The sequence below is a fragment of the Symphalangus syndactylus genome, chromosome 6, assembly GCF_028878055.3.
Source record: "Symphalangus syndactylus isolate Jambi chromosome 6, NHGRI_mSymSyn1-v2.1_pri, whole genome shotgun sequence".
NCBI lineage: Eukaryota > Metazoa > Chordata > Mammalia > Primates > Hylobatidae > Symphalangus > Symphalangus syndactylus.
The window spans coordinates 91,732,326-91,757,241 of NC_072428.2; the positions used below are offsets into that span (position 1 = coordinate 91,732,326).

A 24,916-nucleotide genomic window follows, 5' to 3' on the forward strand; every position below is an offset into this window, starting at 1 on the left:
GCCAAGGAATGGCAAAGATTTCCAGCTAACTCCAGAAGCCAGGAGTGAGGACTGAACAGATCTTTCCCCGGCAACCCTTAGCAGGAACCAACCCTACCAACACCTTGATCTCAGACTTCTAGCCCTTCTATTCTAATAACTTCTATTATTTAGACCCAAAGAGGGGAAATACCTTTACCAATTAGTGGTCTCAACCATGGAAATGGGAAGCAGCATAGAGGTTTATGCAGCTATGAGAGCCTCTATTGGGTTTGGTTTAGAGAAGTCTGGGAAGTTACCTCTGAAGTGACCCTGGAGCAAACCAAGATCTAAAGGAGAAACAGGAGTTAGCTGGGTCAGCAAGGCAGAGAAGCAGGCTCAATGACCTTGTGGTGAGAGGGAGACTGAAGAGTCTGAAAGAAGGTCCCTGTGGCTGCAGGAGAGAAAGCAAAGCACATAGGAGCTGAGCACCAGAGTGAGGTGAGGCTAGAAAAATGGACGGGGAACAGATTAGGGTCCTATAAAGGATTTTCACTTTGTTCTTACAAGCATGGGGAAGCATGGGGAAGCCAATTACAAGGTTTTAAGTAGATGAGTGGCATGATCAGATTTATTCTTTGAAAAGATTGTTGTGACCACAGTGTGAAAAGCAGATGGATGAAGGTACGAGCAGGTGGCAGGTAGGTTGGCTGCAGTAGGCCAGGCAGGACCTGACAGTGAAATTACTCAGATGCAGCACAGGACATGAGAATTGAGGACTATTGAGAAAATAACCACAGGACCTGAAATCAACTTGAATTGCTATGGCACCGGTTGTTATTGAAGTATATTTGATATTGTACTTATTCTTGGACTCATAACAGTTCAAATACGTCCCAGGGTGAATGGTGATATTTCCTTAAAACATGATGACAGATTATGCTTGTCTCAGCATTGATGCTAGGACTAGGTATTGACACTCTTACATTTTCTCCACCTTGATCTCTTCATACTTTCAGTTCATACCATGACTATTTCATTTTTTGCATATCAGTGGGAAAGAGATTAGCATGCTTACCAGAAAAATTGTACCAAAATAACAAAGCTAATGCTTATTTAACTGCTGTGCCTCGGAAGTCTACCCCAGTCTTGCAACAATTGGAGAATTCTCCCATTAACCAAAGACACTTTACATGCTGTGCATTTTAAAAGGCCAAATCTGTGGAAGATTTTATTTCATTAGAGATATGTTCACTCAACTCATTACTAAAAAATAGCCTCCACTTTAAAACAGAGTGGCAAAACAGGGTCCACTTGCTACCCCCTTTTCCTCCATTCCCATGGCTGGGGTTGCTAATCAATAAAGCAGGTTTCCTGCTGAGGCCGTTGAGAATCCTCAGCACAGCACTCCAGGCAGCAGTTGATCAGAGATGGCAAAAGAATGGACTCGTTTGCCATCTCCACTTTAATGCTATGTAAATCCCTTCTTCCCAAAAAATCATCACTCTAAGTGCATAGTTACATTTTCCTCCTACCACAGGTATGGTTTGCCTGTTTTCATCAACAGCATCTACAACAGATGGTGTTGATGTCTTACTCACATCCTCTCAGCTGACCCAAGTCCACAGATGGCTGGGATGCTTCTAGCAAGCTGATAGTTCTACCTCAAGCACCAGCCTCTTATTCTCTACTGAAGAACTTTCTGTGGCACCATAGGTACTCCACCAGCCTTAAAGCAGGCACAACCAAGAATGCAGGAGAGTTAACACCATAGGAGAACAATCCTTATCCCCCCATGGTCTCGTGGTTTTTCAGAAGATCCATGATGAGAAGCCCCAGCTGCTCAACGCAATAATCTATTCATTAACGTTTCCCTTCCCTGAATCACTTTCCCCATTCTTCGCTTTATGCTTCCTAGAGTCACCCAAGTCCTCCTCTCAGGGTCTGCTTTTGTGAGAACCCAAACTAAAATGACATCCATGATCATCTTTTGTCTTCATGTGATGTAAAACATTGACTCACCAGTAGTCAGTAAGGTTCCTCCTGGTGATCCATGGACTGTGATGCAAGCTGTGACTCTCTGCTCCACAGCAGAACCATTAGAATCATCTTTTCTTCTGCCTGGGAAGTTCTACAGGAGAACCTGGGGACACGAAAAATAAACAGGGAGAAAGAGAAGTCAGTTGCACCAAGAATTCCCACTGTAAAGCAAACAAGTTTGTTCTTAATCCCTATTTCTTGCTATCGTAGTTATGAGAAAATACATTGCAGGGGTAATCCTCTGATGATTTTTCTGCTTTATCTCCACAAGCAGTAACAACTGTCGTTAATCAGGGAAGCCATAGTCTTAAGGGAAGATTGATTTCAAGTTTTAGCTGGTTAGTCAAAACAAGAAATAAGCATCAGTTCTACCTATATTCCAGATCTTAGTTTTAAAAAGTAAAAGATCTAGATTTGTAGACCAAAGTAGAGATAGAAATAAATTGCTCTTAACATGAACAGATTATGCTAAGAAATCTTAAAATGACATCAGGCCAAAGTCTCATATTGATATCTCATATCTCATGTCCCCCAACATCCCAGTAAAGTGCTAAGACATCATAAAGATAGTATCAGGGATTCACAGATTCCAGCAATGATTGATTTTTAGATGGAGGATGGCATCTATAACAAAATAGGTAAGTATTTTAAAAAGGATGTTTAGCCTTGAAGATTAGAAGAAAGAGCATGACACTGAAAAAGATTTACTACAGAAAACAAGAAACTCAGAAAACATACTTGGGATCCTCAGATGCTAGAAGATGTAATATTTAAAAAGCAGAAATGGGCACAGCAGCTCAAAATGCAAAGACCACACAAAGTAATGCTTAAGAAGGCTGAAATAGACAAATCCGTGGGCTTGGGATTACCTCAGCAGGTGAAAACATTTATTAACATCAGTAAGAACTAGACCCGATGCTGCAAGAAGCTAAATGATACAGAGGTCAACATGAGGAGGTCTCTAATTATAGAGCAGTAGGTCTCACGTTTTATTCCAACTCAACAGCAATCACATGCGCATCACTCTCCCAGGTAATTCTAGTTTGGATTGGGTGTTTCAAATAGGAGACCAAACCTAGGCTGGGGAGGTTGGGGGAGTAGTATGCCAGAGTTACCAGAGGAAGGGAAAGAAGTGTTAGAAGGAAAACCTTAGATTAAATTTGATAGAGTTAGAGCAGAGAATGATTCGTGAATCATGCAGCCCCCAAACCAGAATAGGTTCATAGACACCCCAACACTGTCGCATGATCGACAAAGATTTGTGGACAGAAGGAAAGTAACCTACAAAAATGGAACTGAGGTACAGCTCAGATTGGTTACAGCTTGAAATTTCCCTGATTTGAACACGATTCGAACAGTTGGCTGCCTTTGGCCGAAACTCTGATTAGCACAAGAGCAGGTTATGGTCTGCTTACACATCCAGTTAGATTAGTAGTTCACTATGTACAGAGAAACTCTTAGGCTGAACTTAAAATAGGGTAAGGAGGCAGCTTTAGGCTAAACGTCACAGAAGCGTGAACCAAGAGCTTTGACTATGACCTCTTGGAGGAGAGGAAGAAGCATGTCTCTCTTTTGATAAATATTGATCATAGGGAGTCAAAGGACAAAAAAATTGAGGACTCTAATAAAAGAGTCAAGATCAAATCTACAAATAGAATATCCTTTGATCAGGACTTCTGGAATGTGCATTAGTCACCTGGGGACCCTGTCAAGATGCAGATCTGATTCAGTATAAATCTTAGGTCTGAGATTCCTCACAAACTCCCAGGTGAGGCTGATGCTGCAGGTCTCAAACCACATCTTGAGTAGAAAGACTTCAGAGAAATCCCAAAGCGAATGCTCTTGCTATAGTCCGGGAAGAACTGATGAAAACAAATTAACACCTAGGCATATTCTGGTAAGCTATAAAGCACTAGAAAGGATTTTAAAATACAATTTTTCCCGGAGGAAAATGAAAGGTGACTTACCAATAAAAATGGAGCAGATCCAGGCTTCTCCTTGCATCACTAAATATCCGAGGACAATAGAAAAGTCTCGGCTGGGTGTGGTGGCTCACACTGTAATCCCAACACTTTAGGAGGCCAAGGCAGGGGATCACTTGAGCCCAGGAGTTGGAGACCAGTGTGGGCAACATGGTGAAACCCCATCAACTAAAAATACAAAAAGTTAACCGGGTGTGGCAGTACATGCCTGTAATCCCACTGGCTACTTGGGAGGCTGAGGTGCAAGATTCATCTGAGCCCAGGAAGTCGAGGCTGCAGTAAGCAGTTGTGATCTAGTTTCATTTGAAACTAGAATTCACATGGAAGTGCTTAGGAAAGATGCCAGCTATATGGATTTGCTACTGCTACCATAATACATTCCTTACAAACTTAGTGGCTTAAAACAATAAAACTGACCTTATAGTAGTGTAGGTCAGAAATCCAGCACAGATCTCACTGGGCTAAAATCAAAATGTCAGCACAACAGCATTCTTTTCTGTAGTTGTTAGAAGAGAATCCACTTCCAGAGGCCTCCAGCACCCCATAGCCGGTGACACCCTTCCCCTATCTTCTGGGCAGCTGCAGCAAGTCAGAGCCTCCTCACGCTGCCATCTCTCTCTAGCTGCAGCCAGGAATGTTTCCTCACTTGGAAGGACTCGTGTAGTAGGTTGGGCCCACCTGTATAATCAAAGATACTCTTTGCATCTGAAGGCCTTTGGCCTTAATCACATCTGCAAATTATCTTTTGCCTTGTAAAGTAGCCCACGCACAGGTTTTGAGGATGAGCGTGTGGATATCTTTGCGGGGGCCACTGTTCCACCTATCACACCAAACAATTATTTGAGGACATACATTAAGAGAGGAATCAAAATTCAAAATCCTCAAATAGAGAAGTACTGGTATAAAAAGAACTGTAGCAAGCACTAAAACTAGTTAAGTTGGGTAAATGTAAGTAATCATTGTATAAATACTTACAGGAAAATGCAAAGTTAGAAGCAATTCATAAAAGAATAATGGTGGCATAATCATTGAAGCTGGAGGCACAGTCTATACTAGAGCACAGAGGCTGGAGTGAGGTTAAACTTCTCACCTAACCAGGATCAGGAGGAACTGGAAAACTCCAATGGGATGAAAACAGTGATTGAAAAAGATAAAGCAAATCAAAATAAGTCGTAGTCCATACAGCATAAGGCAGCTCAAAAGCATTTAAAAGTAAGCTTAAAAGAACAAAAAGTGGAAAACAGTGAAGGAAAAATAACATGCATTTGTTGTGGCAATAAATTGTTGAACACCTTGCTGAAAAGCAGACCTCTACTTTGTAGAAATAGAATTTGAAATCCATCAAAAGCATTAAATGGAACAAATGTTCCACTTTATATTGATAGAATGTAAAGTGCATTACTATTATTTAGTTCTCATTAAAGTAGTTTGTTATTATCCTTACTTTGTTCCAGAAAAAGAATCTGAGCCTCTGAGAGGTTAGGGGACTCAATCAGTCATGCATCTGTGAGCCACAAAGCAAATCCAGGGTCTCCCTCACAGCCCAGGAGTCCATCCTGATAGCATGTGCCCACCCATGTATGTGAGACCACATAGCTAGTGAGAGGTGGAGCTGGGACTAGAACCCAAGTCAGTTTTGCCCCATATTCTGTGTGCATCACTCTCACTCCACCACCTCAGAAATTGTGTTCTTGTTTCTATCTTTGCCTCATAACCAGGACCCCTAAGACTCCCATTGATCTTACCAATCTCTGCCACTGTGAGTGAATTCTCCTATCTAGTCCCATCCCCTCCCCATGGGGCAGATCCTGGGGGGTTCACCCACTGAGAGATCTGCTCCAGCCTCTTGATAAGGATTTGGGTGCCTCCTCTCCCAGTTAAGGTGAATGTCTCCCCTGGTGCTCTAGATCATACCCTCTCTCGTCTCATGAAATGATTTCACCAGTTAGCCTCTTTCCTCGTGAATCTTCACACTGTCTCTACTTAGGTTCCTTCTCATCTGGATGTTAGCATGCTTATCCCACCAAAAAGAAATCTCTTTATGAAGGGCTTTATTCCCCTGTAGCCACTATGACACTGCTTCTTCAACCCCATAACCATTTCTCAGTCCCACTTCCTCACCTTCCATTTATTCAGACCCACTGCAATCTGATTTCTGCCTTTGTCTTGGCAATTGAACTGCTTCCACTGAGGTCACCAGTGACCCTCCTATCTGACAAACCAATAAAAAGCCATATATTATGAATGTTTACAACTACTACTTCTTGAAGCTTTCTTTCTACTTGGCTCTCTGTTAGTAACAAACACTTCACTCATTCTTCTACAAACCCAAGGATTTCACTTTTCATGCAACACAATTTTGCTGCATTACTTTAAGTTTTACCTGACACATATCTCTGAGCACCACACAGTAGAGCCAATTACTGTGGAACTTAAACACCTAAACCCAAACTCATTTTGGTGCAAACTTCAAAATGTAGTTCAAACTACATTTGAACCCATACTCCCAAAGGCACCTCAGACTTATTTTGCCCATAACCTAACTCATGAGACTCCACTCAAACAAGCCTCTTTTTTTTCTTATCTCAGCCAATAACACCATCATCCACTCAAGTTCCCAAGCTAGAAGTCATCATAGATTTCATCTTCTCCTTTATAGCACTTCTCCATCCCCAGCAAATCTCCGGGACTCATCAGTTCTCCCGAGTATCTTTTGAATATGTCTCTGTATCCTACCTTCCTCACCCTCCACTACCATTACTGAGCCATTCAATTAGGTCTACTGAAGTATCCACTGTGTGTCAGGTATTTGCTAAATACTGGGAATACATGATGAAAAAAATAGGTATAATATTTCCACTAATGGAATTTATACTCTAATGGGGGAGATGGACATTAAACTAATAATTATAAAATTATGGCATTAATAAATATGATCTAATAAATATAATTACAAATAGAACCATATAAAGGAAAAATGCAGGATACAATGAAAAACTATAATAAGGAAGCTTGATTAACAATGAAAGGTCAGAGACATCTCTGAGAAAATGATACTTAAGCTGACACATAAAAAAGGGTCAGAGATAGCTATGTGAAGAGTAGGAAAGAGTGGACAAATGAAGGAGTTTGTGCAAAGGCCCCGTGGTTAAAAACACCTGGCTTAAGGAACTTCAACAATTGAAGAGGAGTGACGCATGCGCTGGCCAGGGAATAAGTAGGAGCCAATTTCTTCAGAGCCTTGTAGGTTTTGCATTTCATCTCAAGTGTAACAGGAATTCACTGAAGGATTTTCAAGCATAATCAAATTCAGTGACATCGTCAAATTTGCTGTTGTTTCAGCTCAAGGAAGAGAAAATAGGGCGTGAATTACAATGGTGGCCATGGAGGTAAATAGAAGTAGATTTGAAACAGATTTCAGAGATAGAAAAGACAGAAATTTCGTGGTAAGGAAGGAAAGGAAAGTGTTGAGAATGACTTTCAGGCCAGGCGCGGTGGCTCACGCCTGTAATCCCAGCACTTTGGGAGGCCAAGGCGGGCAGATCATGAGGTCAGGAGATCAAGACTATCCTGGCCAACATGGTGAAACCCCGTCTCTACTAAAAATACAAATTTTAGCTGGGCGTGGTGGTGCACGCCTGTAGTCCCAGCTACTCAGGAGGCTGAGGCAGGAGAATGGCCTGAACCCGGGAGGCGGAGCTTGCAGTGAGCCGAGATCGCGCCACTGCACTCCGGCCTGGGTGACAGAGCAAGACTCCCGTCCCAAAAAAAAAAAAAAAAAGAATGACTTTCAGGTTCCTGTCTTAAAAACTCAGAGGGCAGGTGAAATTTCCCAAAATAAGGAACACTAAAGAGTGAAGAGTGGATTTGGGAGGAAAGATAAAAGATTCCATTTCTGTATTGAATTTATGATGCTTGTAAGACACCAACAACTCAATAAAGATGTATTTAATGTTGGTGTAAAATACCAAACAGACATGTAATCCATCTTAAATTACTTTAAAATCTTTCTAGATGGATTTCCCAAAAAAAATAATAATAATCAATGCTATACATTCACCATTTTTTTTAAAAATGTCAGAACTGGATTTTTCCATTTGCAAGTATTGATAGCCTTCCACATTTTCTTTGCCAATTTTTTACAGTGTGCCATAAACCCAGAGCAGGTTTCTCTCTTTATTCCCCTTATCTTGCTCAGAACATAAATAAAAAGCCCTTTGTAGTTGTTAATATTTTCTTCAAGACTCACCTCACTCTGAGTTTTAGCCTTCCTAGAAGCACAATTCTTCCTCTTTCAGTCCATTCCTTTATTCCTGTTTAAGGCTTTTCACCTTGCCTGTGTTATTTTGAACCTATCCTTTATGTAGCTGAGTTTATCAGAAGACAATATGTGCAGATTTATCCTTTTTGATAGTCATTGAGATTACTTGAAATGGTTGGATTGCTCTCTCCATAAGGAACAAAGCCAGGGGAGAAATGGCTGTTTGAAAACAATTTTACAGTGTTTCTAAGGAAAACGCTTTTATTTAAAAGATACAGAAAGGATCATTTTTAAAGCATTGCAGAGAAAGCCTCAGCTCCCCATATTGAAAAAAAAAAACACACTTTGGGAGGCAAAGGCGGGTGGATCACGAGGTCGGGAGTTCAAGACCAGCCTGGCAAAGATAATGAAACCCCGTCTCTACTAAAAATACAAAAATTAGCCAGGCATGGTGGCAGGCACCTGTAATCCCAGCTACTCGGGAGGCTGAGGCAGAGAACTGCTTCAACCTGGGAGCCGGAGGTTACAGTGAGCCGAGATCAGGCCACTGCACTCCAGCCTGGGTGGCAGAGTGACACTCCATCTTAAGAAAACAAAAAAAACCCAACAACAATGAAATGGATTCTGCAGGTCAAAGATGGCAGTCATGTGAAATTTTCTTTGCAAACTGAAGGCATTGCTTGGCAAACACATGGTGATGTGATGTTTAAGTACTGGCAGCAGTGTGTCTTCCATGCTTGCTAAGGGACAGGTCTTTTCTTAGCCTAGGTCAGTTTCATTAGGAAAAATTGCCCTTTTACCCACTTCAAGCAGCTTAAACAAATTATCTCAAAGAACTGCAGGGCTTAACCCATTTAATGAATTTTAATAAGGAATACATGAATCAATCAAAAACCAGAAAGAAAGTGAATAACATTGAACTAGTTCTGATGGAAATTAGCTCATGACTCTGCTGGCTTACATTTACCAAAGGCTGAATTTTTGATGGAAAGCTTAGGTCTTTTTTCCAGGCTGTGGGAGAATGGGAGGATCTTTAAATTAAACATTAATTTTATTAGTGGTATTTTTCTCCATCAAATTAACCCTAAATGGAGATTATAAAAGCCTTGGGGCTTTTTTTTCCTCTTTGGGAAACTTTTAAAAAACAGTTTCTTGTACTGGAAGAGTTTCTCCAAAATCCCTGAAATATTTTCAGAAATGTAGTGAGAATGTGAATTCAGTTTATTCCCTACAATCCTTCATAAGAAAGGATAACTTAAGAGGTAGAAAGGTCTGTGTGGGTGTTCAGGTGAGTTTCCTGTCTTCCAGCAGGGCATCACAGGGACTGTGAAAAAAAAATTCTCTCCATTTATTACTTTCTCTTTTTTCTCTCTTACACATGTGATATGTGCACACTTTTGTTCTGTCTTTTAACTTTTTTATTTTATGCCTTGAAAAAAATTAATTGTGGTAAAATACACATAACATAAAACTTATGTTACATCTCAGTGTACAGCTCAACAATGTTAAGTGTATTCAAATTATTTTGTCTCCTTTTCTTAAGTAAAACAGAACACACAGCTTTAGGGCATGAAAATCAGTAGTGAAACATATCTTTGTTTAAAAGTCATTCTACTCCTCTTCTGTGCTTAAAAAAAAGAGAACTAGAAAATGTTTCCCCAGCATCTCCATCATTTTTAGTAACTGCAGAATCCCCTATGAAATACATGACATTGTAACAGTAATCTTCAAAAGCAGAATCATATGTTCTAGCAAATATTTCAGCTAAAGGAGGAACTATTTCACATTCTGCAAATGGGAGTTCAATGTATCGACTGGAATACAGAAGGATGTTGAAAGACTTAGTTCTGTTTGGGAAAATTCCTGAAAATCTTGAAAAGTTGCCTTGGTGGCCAGGTGCGGTAGCTCGGTGCCGGGTCGGGTGGATCATGAGATCAGGAGTTTGAGACCAGCCTGGCCAATATGGCAAAACCCCAGCTCTACTAAAAAAATACAAAAATTAGCTGGGCATGGTGGCACGCACCTGTAGTCCCAGCTATTCGGGAGGCTGAGGCAGGAGAATCGCTGGAACCCAGGAGGCGGAGCTTGCAGTGAGCCAAGATCAGGCCATTGCACTCCAGCCTAGGCAACAGAGCAAGACTTCATCTCAAAAAATAAAAGAAAGAAAAGAAAGGAAAAGGAGAAAGAAAAGAAAGGAAAAGGAAAAAGAAAAGTTCTTTTGGTGTTATGCCAAAGTGACGATATCATGATGGATTAAAGTTGCTCTTCATTGTATTTTGAACTCTTATTTGAATTGGGGTGATTTTAAGAAAGTTCATAATCTTTTTGCCCTGTGAAAATAAATAATAATAAAACTCTTACCACACAAATGCACACCCAGAAAGGGGATCTCCACTTCAGATCTACTGTAAAGACATTGATGTTCTTTCATTTCGGTTATCATGTGTCAGGAAAAGTAAGTTCTGAAAAGAGCCACTCTGTAATTTGCATCAAGCAGTTTGAAAATGGCCTTTTGTGGCACTAGCATTGGCCACAGCATCCTGTATCTCATGAGGTGACCTCAGTCCAGGATCCCAATGAGAAGGCAGTCAGCACAATGCAATGATCTGTATAGCAAATGGAATGTTCTAAGGTTTCTCGAAATCAAGATTCCTGACAATAAAGGAAATAGTAAATATTTTCAGGGCTTTTTTTTCTGAATGAAATAAATATTACCTGCAGTAGATGTTACTATTGTGTTTATATTTTAAAATGGTTACCAGGGACATATATAAATTGTTCCCTATATAAGATGACCAGATTTAGCAAATAAAAATATAGAATTCCTAATTAAATTGAACTTCAAACAATGAATAATTTTAATATGAATAGATTCCAGAAGTATCAAATAATTTTTAATAGCAGTATGTCCCATGTAGTATATGTCTCATGCTATGTACGGAACATACTTATACCCAAAAAAAAATATTCATTGTTTTCTCCAAAATTCAAATTTGGCTGGGTATATATTTTATCTGGCAACCATATTTCTGCAGTTCATTAAAAATTGTATTTAGGGCCGGGTGCAGTGGCTCACATCTGTAATCCCAGCACTTTGGGAGGCTGAGGTGGGCAGACCACTTTAAGCCAGGAGTTTGAGACCAGCCTGACCACTATGGGGAAACCCCATCTCTACTCAAAATACAAAAATTAGCTGGGTGTGGTGGCAGGTGCCTGTGGTCCCAGCTACTCAGGAGGCTGAGGTGGGAGGATCGCTTTAGCCTGGGAGGTAGAGGTTGCAATGGGCTAAGATCATGCCACTGCACTTCAGCCTGGGGTAACCAAGTGAGACCCTGTCTCAAGAAAAAAAAAAAAATGTGTTTAGTTGACATGTAGATTTAATCTACATTTCAATAATGAAATCAGTGTTGTCTTTTTTCTTCTGTCATTTTCAAGTACCAGGATTTCCTGCCTAAACAATTTGCAATGTGTGTCTGTTTCTCTGCCCATCTCACTATGCTCTTAGATGCAGAGTTACAAATATATTCTAGTTTTATTTCTGCTTCCAAAGAAGACAGATTTTACAGGTGTAATCAGTTTTGTGCTTTATATTAAAATGCATCTATTTAAAAATAAATTTTAAAAATGCATCTAGTTTCTATATTAGCTACATCTAAATTTTTCCATTTATTCTCTTTTGTTTTATGTTCTTGTCCATATTTCATTTAACTTATAATTATATCTTGAGCTCTTTTGCTTTTGTCATAAGACACAAGATTAAATAAATACATTTGCATTTGTACACACACAAATGCACACTCAAACACACCACAAGTTGCTAAGGATAAAAGTCAATAAATGATCAGTATGCAAAACATGAGTCAGGTCATTATAAAAAAATTTTAATCCTACCAGAGAATTCTAATACACAGCTTTCTATAGAAGTAGGGGAAATAAAGGCCAGAAACTAAAACAAACTATTACTATTACTGTTATTTTAAAGAATATGGCTCTTTTTCTATAAACTTGGTTTTATAATGAAGACTACCTCAACTCGGAAAGGCTGAAGAAAAGGTTTTCTGTATCTCTGTTCCTGTTTCCCTATGAAGATGGGTGAAGAGATGCCCCAAAGTTAATATTCTCAGGCTAACCAAGCCTAGCAAAATGCTTAGAATTGAGAAAGGCTAGGACGCCAAGCGAGGTGTAATAGTTTCTGGTGGATGAGGGGAATAGTTTCCTATGATCTGTGAGGCAAGCAGCAAACGCGAAATTTAGCAAGCAGTTTTTAAATAATCATGCCCAATAGAAATTATTCCATTCACCTGGAGTGTGGAGATTTACCACACAATACATGCATATGCAAAACTTCCTAGATCTCAGAAGTCTTATCTTGCTTTTGTGATCTATGTTCTACCAGAATAATTTCAGAAATAAGCTCAATATAATAACCAGCATGTCTCTTCAAGGATTTGAAAGTTTTGATTTGGTTTTTAGTGCTTTTTAATTTTAATTGAAATAGACTAGATTTCCTAGAGGGGCCATCCCCACAGAAAAATATAAGACATTTATAGTAGTTAACCCACAACTTCCCATGAAGTTGAACAGAAAGTTGGAGTTTAATCACATAGAAAATTTGACCTTCTGTCTTCATCAGGACCAAATTGAGTATGTCCAAAATAAATGTTTTTCATTCATCTTAATTTAAATGTTTGTAACATGATTTTTATTTATTTATTTATTTATTTTTAATTTTTTTTTTTTGAGACGGAGTCTCGCTCTGTCGCCCAGGCTGGAGTGCAGTGGCCTGATCTCAGCTCACTGCAAGCTCTGCCTCCTGGGTTCACGCCATTCTCCTGCCTCAGCCTCCCAGTAGCTGGGACTACAGGCGCCCGCCACCATGTCTGGCTAATTTTTTGTATTTTTAGTAGAGATGGGGTTTCACTGTGTTAGCCAGGATAGTCTTGATCTCCTGACCTTGTGATCCGCCCACCTCGGCCTCCCAAAGTGCTGGGATTACAGGCGTGAGCCACCGCGCCCGGCCAACATGATTAATAATTTGACAGATAAACAAAAATAGCATTTATTTTTAAGCAAATTATTCTGATGCTCTCTCTTACCATATAAAATTCCTTACTCTGCAGCAAGCAACTTCTTTTTAACAATGATTCAGAAAGGGCTACTATTGCTTCAAAGACTGAAGCTTCTGCAGCACAGCTCAGCATTAGAAATATTCCAGAAACTGCCATCACGTGAGCAGTAAAGGAGCCCTGGGTTGCACCAATGGTCTGAGGTCAGACTGAACGAATCAGCCTTAGAAGAATGAGGAGCCCAAGTACCCATGATGAAAGGCAGTCAAATTAAACACCTCCTCTTCTTGTCTCTTCTCCACCAGGCTCCTGCTTACACCATTTTAGTTCTGACACCATAACTCCTGAGAGGGCAGATGATTATACATTTTCTATAGGAGGGAAAATCATCTTTTAAGATAACGTCTCATGTGGAGATGAGAGCACCATTAAGAGGAACTATTTTCAATACCTCTGTATCAAAGTCTAAGAATCCTAGCACCTGTCAAATGTGAAATAGCAAATACTCAGTCTGTTTGGGCATTGCAGGAAGAAGGTGACGACACAAAGAAAGTAGAGGAAATCATTGAATATTTTGACATGGTGAAAATATATAAATGATGTCTTTTCTCAAAAGTGCTATTGCTGGCAATTCCGTAAAACAGCAAATAAATTTTATACTTCACTGAAGCAATGGTTAATAAGCCAATAGGTTAAAGTTTGTTTCACTTTTAAACTCATGGTCAAATTGTTTTCACTGGTATTTTATAGAATGAGTCAAGGAGATAAATGTATTTATCTGTAATGTTTACTGTCAACTCTTTCCAAAAAGGATGCGATTAAATCCTTATAAACCACACATTGAACAGAATTTTTTTATTAATTGGAAAGAGAAATAGTGAACAGCGTATGTAAGACAGAAAGAGAGCTAATTTTACCAAGCTTCTTGGGTAAGATGGTTATTACCCCTAAACATTAAATGTAACTCTAGGTTCTAAGGAAAGCTAAGAAACATGATGGATTATATAGTTTAACTTTTTTTTTTTTTTTCTGAGACAGAGTCTCACTCTGTTGCCCAGGCTAGAGTGCAGTGGCGGGATCTTGGCTCACTGCAACCTCCACCTCCCAAGTTCCAGCGATTCTCCTGCCTCAGCCTCCCAAGTAGCTGGGATTACAGGTGCATGCCTCCATGCCTGGGTAATTTGTGTATTTTTAGCTGAGACAGGATTTCAACATGTTGGCCAGGCTAGTCTCAAACTCCCGACCTTGGGTGATCCGCCTGCCTCAGCCTCCCAAAGTGCTGGAATTACAGGCTTGAGCCACTGCACCCAGCCCAGTTTAATTCTTTTCATAAAATTAATCATCACTTATTTGCAACAGTGCATTGTGGTGCAATTAGTATTTTTGCCATGCTGAGTTGGATTCCTTAATGTGTGTAGGTAACTATGTGTCCCGATTTCTACAGATATTTCCTACAAATGGAAATAGGAATAGTTGTCAACTATGTCCATTTTGAACAAGTCTGTTTTAAAGGTGATAAACATAGTATGTGGCATGTTTTCAATATTCATTGTTATTAGGGATTTTATCAGAAACTACCTGATACTAACTTAAGTGAAAATTGTTGAAAGAAGGAAGATATATGAAAAGATATGATTTTGTTCTATGTGCTCAATTAAGTTTTGGATTGTTATGACCAGCATGTGGCAGTGCCCTCTGCCTCTATTTTAAGCTTGTTTTATCACCTTTTAAAAAATTGATTTCATATGCTAAAATAATATTTTTTTAAAAGGGAGTTAATCTATCCTTTACTTTTAATTATCTTAATCATTTGGATCACAACAGGGTCACTCAAATCATTATATTTTGTGATAATAGAAAGAGATCAATACATTGGGTAAAAAAGGCTTCCATGATACATGATTCATTCAAGTAACAAACATTTTGAACTCTTCACACAAAATATTTGCTAGCACTGAGGCACAAAGATAGAAATCTGCCCCATCTCAGTGGAGAAACACTCACAAAAATTTATAGTGGTTGGCCGGGCGCGGTGGCTCACGCTTGTAATCCCAGCACTTTGGGAGGCCGAGGCGGGCGGATCACGAGGTCAGGAGATCGAGACCACGGTGAAACCCCGTCTCTACTAAAAATACAAAAAAAATTAGCCGGGCGTGGTGGCGGGCGCCTGTAGTCCCAGCTACTCAGAGAGGCTGAGGCAGGAGAATGGCGTGAACCCGGGAGGCGGAGCTTGCAGTGAGCCGAGATTGCGCCACTGCACTGCAGCCTGGGTGACAGAGTGAGACTCCGCCTCAAAAAAAAAAAAAAAAAAAAAAAAAAAATGTATAGTGGAACCTAATTCATAATGTAGGTATATACATTATTTTTAAATTTAGGAATAATGAAGGCTTATTAATTGATTTTTTACCACATAAAGCAGGTAAATAAAACAACCATTTCTTATACTAAGCAAAGATATTTACCTTTGAAATCAAAATGTATGTCAATATCCTCTCCTCTAGGCTGTGCAATAGAAATCCCTAAGGGTGACTGAGTTTTGAGCCTTGTCAAGCCCTGACCATTTGATATATGTTCACTTGCCTTCTCTGTGCCTTAGCATCTTCAGTTGCCAAATAAGGAATGTTTTTAGAATCATTAATACAATTCCAATGAAATTATTTGATTTTGAGCTCCTTGAAGAAAACAATACAGCCAGGCAGAAGTTTGTTATTGTTATTGTTTGTTATTAACTAATTTAAAATCAATTACAATTATCTTAATATCGTGCCACCCATAAGTGGCAGTGGGCAATATTTTCAAAGTTCAAATACTGTTTTCTTTATTACAGGTTTCTTTTCTCCATGGAAAACTCCAAAGCCTGTAAGTTGGAATTATTATGCTTCTTTCTTTATTTCTACTTACTACTGCAATTTCATTTAATAAAAGTTGAATTGGGTGACCTCAAAATCTCTTTCAACTCTAGGAGTCTGTGATGTAAAAAAAAAAATCCTCTGTGTCCCTTTGTCTTGTATCTGTCCCACAAGTACATGAATCACTCACCTTACCTTCCTATAAAAACAATTCTGCCCTTTTAAAAAATATATACTTACAAAATGAACAGTAACACTATGCAGCCTAATGCAATGAAAATACTTTAGAAACCTTTTGTTTTTCTCCTGTCCACAATACTATGTAGTCTTCATAACATGGAATTTTTAGAAACAATACAAACTATAGGTTCAGAAGTCTTGACCTGCAAATTAAATCTAGTCCAGAAAAAATTTAACTCTGTGTATATTTACATTTACATTTTAACGTCTACAGAGCTACATATGTGTATGTGTCATGTGTATATATATGTTAGCTTTGTATATATGTGTATATATAAAATATGTATATGTATTTACACATATAATGTATGTGTCTTTGTGTGTATATATGTGTGTGTTTGTGTGTATATATATATATACACACACACATATGCATACACACATGCGTATATTTAAGCTCTGTATACCGTATATATATATTCTGCCAAACCTGACAAGCACTCAAAATGGTGCTTCTGAATCTTCTTCAGATACTGGAGATCTCTACCATCATCTGACCACTCTAGGCCTACTTCCCTAAGAAACATGCTAAAATGTCTGCACCAATATAGGAAGCTGGTGGGTTTTAATAATCTTTTTGCAGAGCTAGGCTAGCCAAGTTGGCTTAGCAGTTAGAGATGGTCTTCACTTGCAGATAGATTGAAACTATTAATTGCCCAAGTCCCAAGAGCTGGGACTGGTTTTCTGGGATCCCGTTTTATGTGTTAGAATACTCTGCCCTAACTGGGATATGTGAAACCCATGACTGGAAGAGGCTGCAGCAAAGCAGAACAGTCTCCCTGAGCAGGACCTCATTTAGGATTTGACTCATCTGGTCCACAAAGAACATTAGATGGGAAAACCAGTCCTATTTAAGCTTAGCAAATCATTTAAGGATGCATGTGATTATGAAAAGAGATACTTTTAAATGTTTAAAATGAAATTTGGTTTATCTTAACCAACGTCTAAATAGTTCATTCCTTTCACTACCAAACTTAAATCTGTGCTCTGTGGTTATACACATCTTTATCTAATTCAACAAGGAACCTTGCGACCTCATCATGGTGCTACAATTATACAATCTAGTGATTTCCTTATATGTACCACATTTATACAAAATTATGTCATTTGGTATAATTGCAGCATTTGCTGTCATTATTGTAATTACATTCATAGTCAATAATTCCAAAAAATGTTTTATAGAACTCAATGTACAATTAATCCTGAATCCATGTATTTCTACAAAAGCTAAGGCTTGGACTTCCATGACATAGACAAAGGAAGGTAGAAGGCTGTAGATTTGATGTCTTCCATGTATCTACCAGAAACTCTTGAGGACTGTAATGAGAGGAAGTGTGGCATTAATATACTTGTTTAGGATGCTGGCACTAAAGGCATTCTGCCTGGGCTCAAGTTTTGCTTCTTCTCCTAACTAGATGACTTGAGCTAGCTATGTAAGCTATCAGTCTCAAGTTCTGTATCTGTAAAATGGAGATAATAACACCCTTCTCACAGGGTTATTGTGAGGAATTCTATGAGTTAATCCATGTAAGGTGCTTAAAACATGTTGCCTCTACATGTTGAGCTTGAAAACATTAACTACCATCACCACAGGAAGCAGACCCTCCATTCATGAGCCTTCACCAAGTCACTCTATGAAATGAACATAGTTGACTGAACTATTAATCAAAACAAGTATATAACAATATACTCACAGTATGTAGGTTTATACACACTGTCCTCTGAGTGTGGCCCTTATTGGGTCTCTCTTATTCAGTCCCACTTTACTGGACATGGACACCTTGGGACTGGACAAGAGAGGCCCAATAAGAAGCTTGTTGAGAAATAACCACGTGGCCGGTAACACAAACTCTAAATAGGTGAAGGCCAGGAAGATGCTAGGTAGAGGATTGATGATATCTTGGGTCAGAATAAGGAAATATTATATGGGGTGAGATCTAGCTTCCTCCTAGTCCTGTGTGACTCCTTGACTCTTTTCTGTCCTACTGATCCACATCTTATGCTATTCCATGTGAAGATAGTCACTTCCTGTTGAACAAGTAATATGCTGAAATAGTGAGTTCTCATTCTCTCCATCCGGAAAGGATCAAGCGCATTCTTCAAATACCGAATCAAGATAAAGGCCGTCGTCTTCCAACCCTGCCCAAAATAGTGAGGGGGAGGATTTAAACGACCCCACTTTCTACAGTAAGAAAACAGTTTCTGAACAGAGCATTTCATGGGAGTAGGGGAGAGGGGCCTGCCTCATTCGTAATCTCTCTACTCCCTGTGTGCACCCTAGAATCAGAAGCTGAGGTTGAAAAACTCAGCCACCAGCATGGCCAACATGGCAAAATCCTGTCTCTACTAAAAATACAAAAATTAGCTGGGCATGGTGGCATATGCCTGTAGTCCCAGCTACTCGGGAGACTTAGTGGGGAGGATCACTTGAGCCTGGGAGGCGGAGGTTGCAGTGAACCAAGATCATGCCCTTGCACTCCAGCCTGGGTGACAGAGTGAGACCATGTCTCAAAAAAAAAAAAAAAAACAGCCACAGCCATGAACAGATTGTTCTGTTTTACTATTTGATGCCTGGGTGTGGACTGTACGTCCAGGCTGCTCACTGATATTTCAGTGGCTGTCCTTTCATAAAGTTGCACAGACATCCATTCATTCACCAAGGCCAGCAGAGATACAGACTTCTCTCAGCTATAGAAAACAACTTTATTTCCATTTGTGCTTATTCTAGTGAGATGTTTATAAACATTGGCCCGGGTGTGGACATCACTGGGACTGGAAAAGAGGGGCCCAAAAAGAAGCTTGTTGAGAAATAAACACCTGGCAGGTAACAAAAACTCTAAACAGGGAAAGGCCAAGAAGATGCTAGGTAGAGCAAGTGAGACCCATCGACCTCAGTAAGGAGACAGGATCAGAATCCAGGGGGTTCATGAAGGTAGAAAGGAGCACAGAGTGAGTATCCCAGGTAGAAAGCAAAAGTCCAGAGACCAAAGTGTCTAAGGAAGTAGGGAAGAGTCAACAGAATCCACCCCTCAGAAGGTGTAGTCAGGCCAGCACACCAGCCCCAGCTAAGGGGATGACCTCTGACCCCAGGGCAGGTGGTTTGCCCCATGGTCTTCTGGGTAGGAGCCACCAGGTAACTCCGTTTAAGAAGGAGCAGGGCAGGAGGTGGTGGGGAACAGAATAATATGTCTGCTTTTTCTTGGGTGCAGTGATTTTCTGCTTTACAGCCTTTTAGGAAACTCTGACAGAGTGACTCAAGAGTTAATGAATGTCACAGCAGGAAGTTGTGAATGCTTTACTAAGCATGAACTGGACTCTTGACTAATTCCCCAATCTCTGTGCTACAGAAATTGTAGAATTTGTCAATCTGCCCTGGCAGCCTTCCCAAACAGTGCCCGAAGCATTACTTGTTCTGTAGTTTTAAGATTGTCTTTTAGAAATACCAGTATTTCACATGAAGCATGTCCAATGACTGTACATGAACAATACATATACCAGCAAGACACATGTGGGTATGAAGTAACCCTCAATGGAATATGGGAGAAAGAAATAGACATTTGCTGAAGCCCTATGATGACAAGTGGGAGAGTACTACAGCTCCCCAGACCATATTTCTAATTTATTTACTTTTTAGTATTTAGTATCTTATATTTGAAAACAGAAGGGATAAAGTCACAGCTAGAATGCATCCACATGCTGCCTAAAGTCAGCTAAAGTGAAAAATTACCAAGGATATGCCTTTACCCACAAATGTGGCCTTCCACATCATGGCAAGGTCACCCAGAATGGATGACCAAGGAAACCCAGAATAGCTTTCTGTATAAATTTTGCTATCAAATGAATTATGAAGTACATAGTTAAAGATTTTTACAAATGGGAGCACAAGGCCTTCTGAGCAGAAAATTCACTAAAATTCACTAAAACTCAAACCATATTTAACAGTTATTCCCCCCAGTGTGATATTATATAAACGATTACTTCTGTTAGAGTTATAGGGTGGTTCTGACCCAGTTCCCACTGGCAACTGCTGGACCTCAGACAAGCCACTTACCCTCTCTATGCTTCTAGAGATTGTGTTTCATAGGAGGAAATTGAACTAGACTAGGGGTTTTCCATCCTTGACAGTTACAGAAACTTTGTTCAAATGAAATCCTGGGCAGTAGCCCACATAGAAAACAAATCAAAATGAAGCCAGTCTTATTGAAAGAAGGGTCAGTGACCCAGTTCTTTTCCAGTTTGCTGGCTCAACATGAAGCCCTGCCACAGTCCCATTCCCAGGTGGGCAGGGCAGGCCCCTGGTGTCTCTGGTGTTACACAGCACATGTGCACAGTTTAAAAAACACTGGAGTATATGGCACCTCACATCCCTTCCAGCTTGAAAATATTGATGATGGACAGACCAGAGGTGGAATCAGAGCCCTGACAAAAATATAGCTAGTGTGAAAACTAAAGCAGGACAGTGCCATAGGGGACAGAAAGTTACAATCCTGCCAAGTTCAATGTAGTGCATATCAAAACTGTTTTTTTTAAGTGGCCATATTTTATTCACTCACTAAATGAACATTTTCTGAGTACTAACTATGCACTGGTAATACAACAAGTAGAAAGACGCAGCCCTGTTTGCATCTGATCTGTTTGAGACATGGCTGGGTAGACTCGTGGTAATCACAGTTGGATGTGATAAAGGGGTGTGAGGGGTAGAAGGGACAGGGCGATCAGCAAGAGCCTTCTAGGAAAGGAGACACCTCCTCTGAATCTAGTAGCCAGGTGAAATGAGAGAGGGGATGGAAGAGGGGAAAATACATGCAGAAAGAGAAATGAAGTATGCAAAGGTTCAGAAGCAGAAGAGAACCAGGTGGGTCCTCGGGAATGAGAAGCCAGCCCATCAGCCAATATGAGGAAGGTGAGCAGAGCCAGGGTCAAGATGAGCCCGCCATGACCCTCTAGGAAGCTTGGCCTTTGTCCTGAGGACCACGCATACTCAGAGCAGAGTTTCAGCAGGAGGGCAACAAACTAGTCTAAATCTTACATACACTGCCAGTCTATTCAAAGCAGGAAAGAAAAATTGAGTTTGAATGAGGCATCAGTTGATGAATGAAGGTGAAGTTGGCAGTGCCAATAGGTGGTCTCAGGGAGCCTGGCTTCCTCCTTGATAAAAAATGATATTAATCTCTGCCTTCTCTATCTTATGGTGCTATGGTGAGGATCCAAGAAGACCATGTATGTGAAAGAACATGATAAACTGGAAAGTACTCTGCAGGTCTTTAAGAAATTATAGAAGTAGCAACATCAGTAGCAGCATTCTGGGGGAGGAACTACCAGATCCACAGTAAATGAGGCTTCCTAGGAGACTTTGAACAATCCCTGAATCCTAGGTGGTTACATAATTACGTCTAAACTGAGAGGAAAGCGACTGAATGCTCAAGCGTAGGAGGTTGTTGCAATATGCATAGGTGTCAAATGAGTATATGCAGACGACTGTATCTTCTGCTCCAGTGAAAGTGATGTAATATGTTGAAACCATCTTAGAAAAGGAACAACTAATACCATGCATTTCTAAGCACCTACACATGAATCATCTTGAGACACATTATCTTCATCTTATGGAGGAAAAAAAACGGAGAAATTCAGTGGTTTGCCAAAGATTACCGGCTAATTGTTGACAAGGTTATGTAAGTTATAGATAAGTTTGCATTCAAAAGTCAGGCACCACTTGCATTTATAACAGTTTATGATGTTGTCTTACATAGACATAAAATCTTTTCTTTCAAGGAATTTATGCCAAAGTTTTACCCATCCCCTGGAAGAAAAGTCCACAAGGCAAAAAAGGTTAACCTAAAGGTGACAAGAGAAATAGCCAGGAAGAATTTGTCAGTCATTTTCTCTGTCCTCTTTCACTTTTCAGATAATGGACCGATGGGAGAATCAAGGCAGTCCTCAAACGAGTTTATCTGCTCCGGCCATACCGCAGAACCTGCCCTTCCCACCTGCCCTTCACAGGAGCTCCTTTCCCGACTCAACAGAGGCCTTTGACCCACGGAAGCCTGATCCATATGAGCTCTACGAGAAATCTAGGGCCATTTATGAAAGTAGGCGTAAGTGAAAGCCACATGAAACAAGGGTACATTAATAATAGCTGAGACCCTGCCAGGAGATATATTGAGGCTGAATGATCTGGCATGGTTTTATATTCTGAGTTTCAAAAGTGTTTCAAGAGCAGAGCCAGCTGGTCTAAAATTATCTTAGAAAGCCTGTTGATTCTAAAAGTAGGTTTATTATATCTTTTGCCTTACATTTTATCTCCTACTTTTCTTCCCCTAATCTCCTGAAGAAAATCGGGAATATATTTTTGGGGCTTGGGGGGGTGAGGTTACTGGTTTTGTTTAGGTTACCAAATACAGAAAAGAAGTGTTTGGCTTTTTTTTTTTAATCTGTTTAATCTGCTCTTGAGCCTAAAGCATAGATCTTTCTTGGAGCCTTGAATGTAGCCACTAAAAAAGTTAGGACCTTGAGTAAACTGTCAGCCAAGCCTTCCCAACTCACAAGCATGAAATCAATTGGCTCCGAATGCAGTACTGATCTAGATGCCAATCATCTCTGCCACAGTTTTCTGCTTCTCTTTCAGTGCAGTCAGGCACATTTGAACATTCAGTCTTAAAATCTCGTGTATGCACTTGTCACCCTATCTGAAGGTCTTTTAACATTGTTGTACTTTATAAACATTAGAAAACAAGGCTTTTAATATTGCTCACACCATTGTTGTGCCTCTTTCTACCATCTTGCAAGTCGTCTCCACATGTTAGAGGACGGGAATCTCACAGTGTCATAAGAATCTGTGTATTAAATGATCAGGAAACCCAGCCTCGTAGGAGAGTTTGGTCCCTGGTGCTCCCATTTACGGTCTGCTGATTTCCTTTGCTTCAGTGTTCCACCAATGTCTTGTTTCCAACTTTATCATCCGAAGCATAATAGCAAGTTTTAAATTGTGTGTGATCTCAAAGGATCTCAAATCTGCTTACTCTTTTGATGAGCTCAAGGGCTGAGAATTATGCACTCAGCTGGTAAAGGGGAAAGCAGACATAATGCCTTTTCCCCATCCTCTACAACTCTTTGTAGAACTAATTTTGGTTGAAAAATAGTTAGGACAGCAAGCCATTGAGAAATCATTAATATCAAAATGAAACATCCCCCCACCCGAAACCCACATATACTTTTTTTTTTTTTAAAGAAGCGGCTACATCAGAGCTACTGTATTTCATTCCTCTCCTTCTGGATGAACAACTGAAATATTTTTAGATTGTATCATTAGAATGTCTTTGTTGTAGCATAGTAAGAACAAAGTAGGCATTCTTAGCTACATAATATAGAGTATGAATTCAGGGTATTAATGTTCATTAAACTGAAAAAAATTGAAAAGATTTCAGCCCAGTTTCTAATACCTTTTCTGCTTCGATAACCAAGTATTGATGGAATGCCCATTTTGCTGACAGCACTGTGAGGAGATACCAAAGATGAGTAATAGTCCCTGCTCTCACACATGTAACTGGGGAAATAAGAGTAATGAATGTAAACAAACAGAGAGTAAGATAAAGTTAACAGTTCTAAGATGGAAGTTGGAAGTGCACAGGATTAAAATATCATCCTCACCTTGGCTTGTTTAATTTTGTGATTGCGTTTAGGGAGCATTAAGAGATGCTTCCTCCCGCATTTTGTCTCTTCCTTCATCATTCGCTTCCATCTTTTTTGCAGTTTCCTAGCCAATGCAAAGCTTTATGATTCAGGACAAAAACAATGTTGGTATCTATCTACAATTTTCTCTTTATGGTTGTCTGATACCATTGTGCCCTCAGTTTCTTTGTACATGATGCTCTCTCAACTCTAAAAGAATGATTTCTTTATCCAGCCCCTGCAATACTGTTTCTGTTCATTGCCTTTCCCCTCCTCACGTAACAAACCGAGCAAACCAGCCCGCCTTAACCTCCAGAGCTTTCTTTTTCAGTCCTCCTCTGGTAGTTCTTCATCACCCTTTCCCTCTACAGCTGCAGGGACAGCAAACATCCTGACTCCCCACCTCACCCCCGCTTGGGCACCCCATCAGTGCTCTCTGTGTGCCACTGCTGCTGCCGCCCTCACCACACCCCCTTCCTGCTTTCATCAGCTCTCTCTAATGTTCCTAAGGTCACAGTAATGTTTTCAGGGTCAAAAATCTCAGGAAGCCAAAAGAGGGCAAGCTCATTTCCTTTCCTGTCCTTCTCTTTTCTATCACGTTTCTTCATAACACTAAATGGAGCATAAATGAAACATAGAAATTACGTCAAGGTAAGAAAAGCTCTACCACTGAAGATTAAGGAAACCAGGAGAGCATGGCGCCACTTTCTCTAGTCTCTCTGGATAGCTGATCAGTTCGCTCTGCTTGTGGATATATGAGTGTCTTAAAAAAAAAAAAATTACAGCCTTTTGCCCTCCTGTACATTTCCTTTTCCAAGTTTTATTTTCTCATGTAAATGTTTAAAGCAGTAC

At 40.0% G+C, this 24,916-nt stretch overlaps 1 protein-coding gene across 11 annotated transcripts in view; it reads left to right on the forward strand.

Moving 5' to 3' along the window:
* MAGI2 (membrane associated guanylate kinase, WW and PDZ domain containing 2) overlaps window positions 1-24,916 on the forward strand; it is a 1,470,566-nt gene that overhangs the window by 1,260,887 nt on the left and 184,763 nt on the right. For 10 of the 11 annotated variants that reach the window (XM_055283428.2, XM_055283421.2, XM_055283424.2 and 7 more), the window contains 2 exons: window positions 16,135-16,166; window positions 22,302-22,491. In XM_055283428.2, coding sequence (XP_055139403.1) covers window positions 16,135-16,166; window positions 22,302-22,491 — 222 coding nt within the window. The remainder of the gene's footprint in view (window positions 1-16,134; window positions 16,167-22,301; window positions 22,492-24,916) is intronic. The other variant, XM_055283423.2, reaches the window with a different exon arrangement.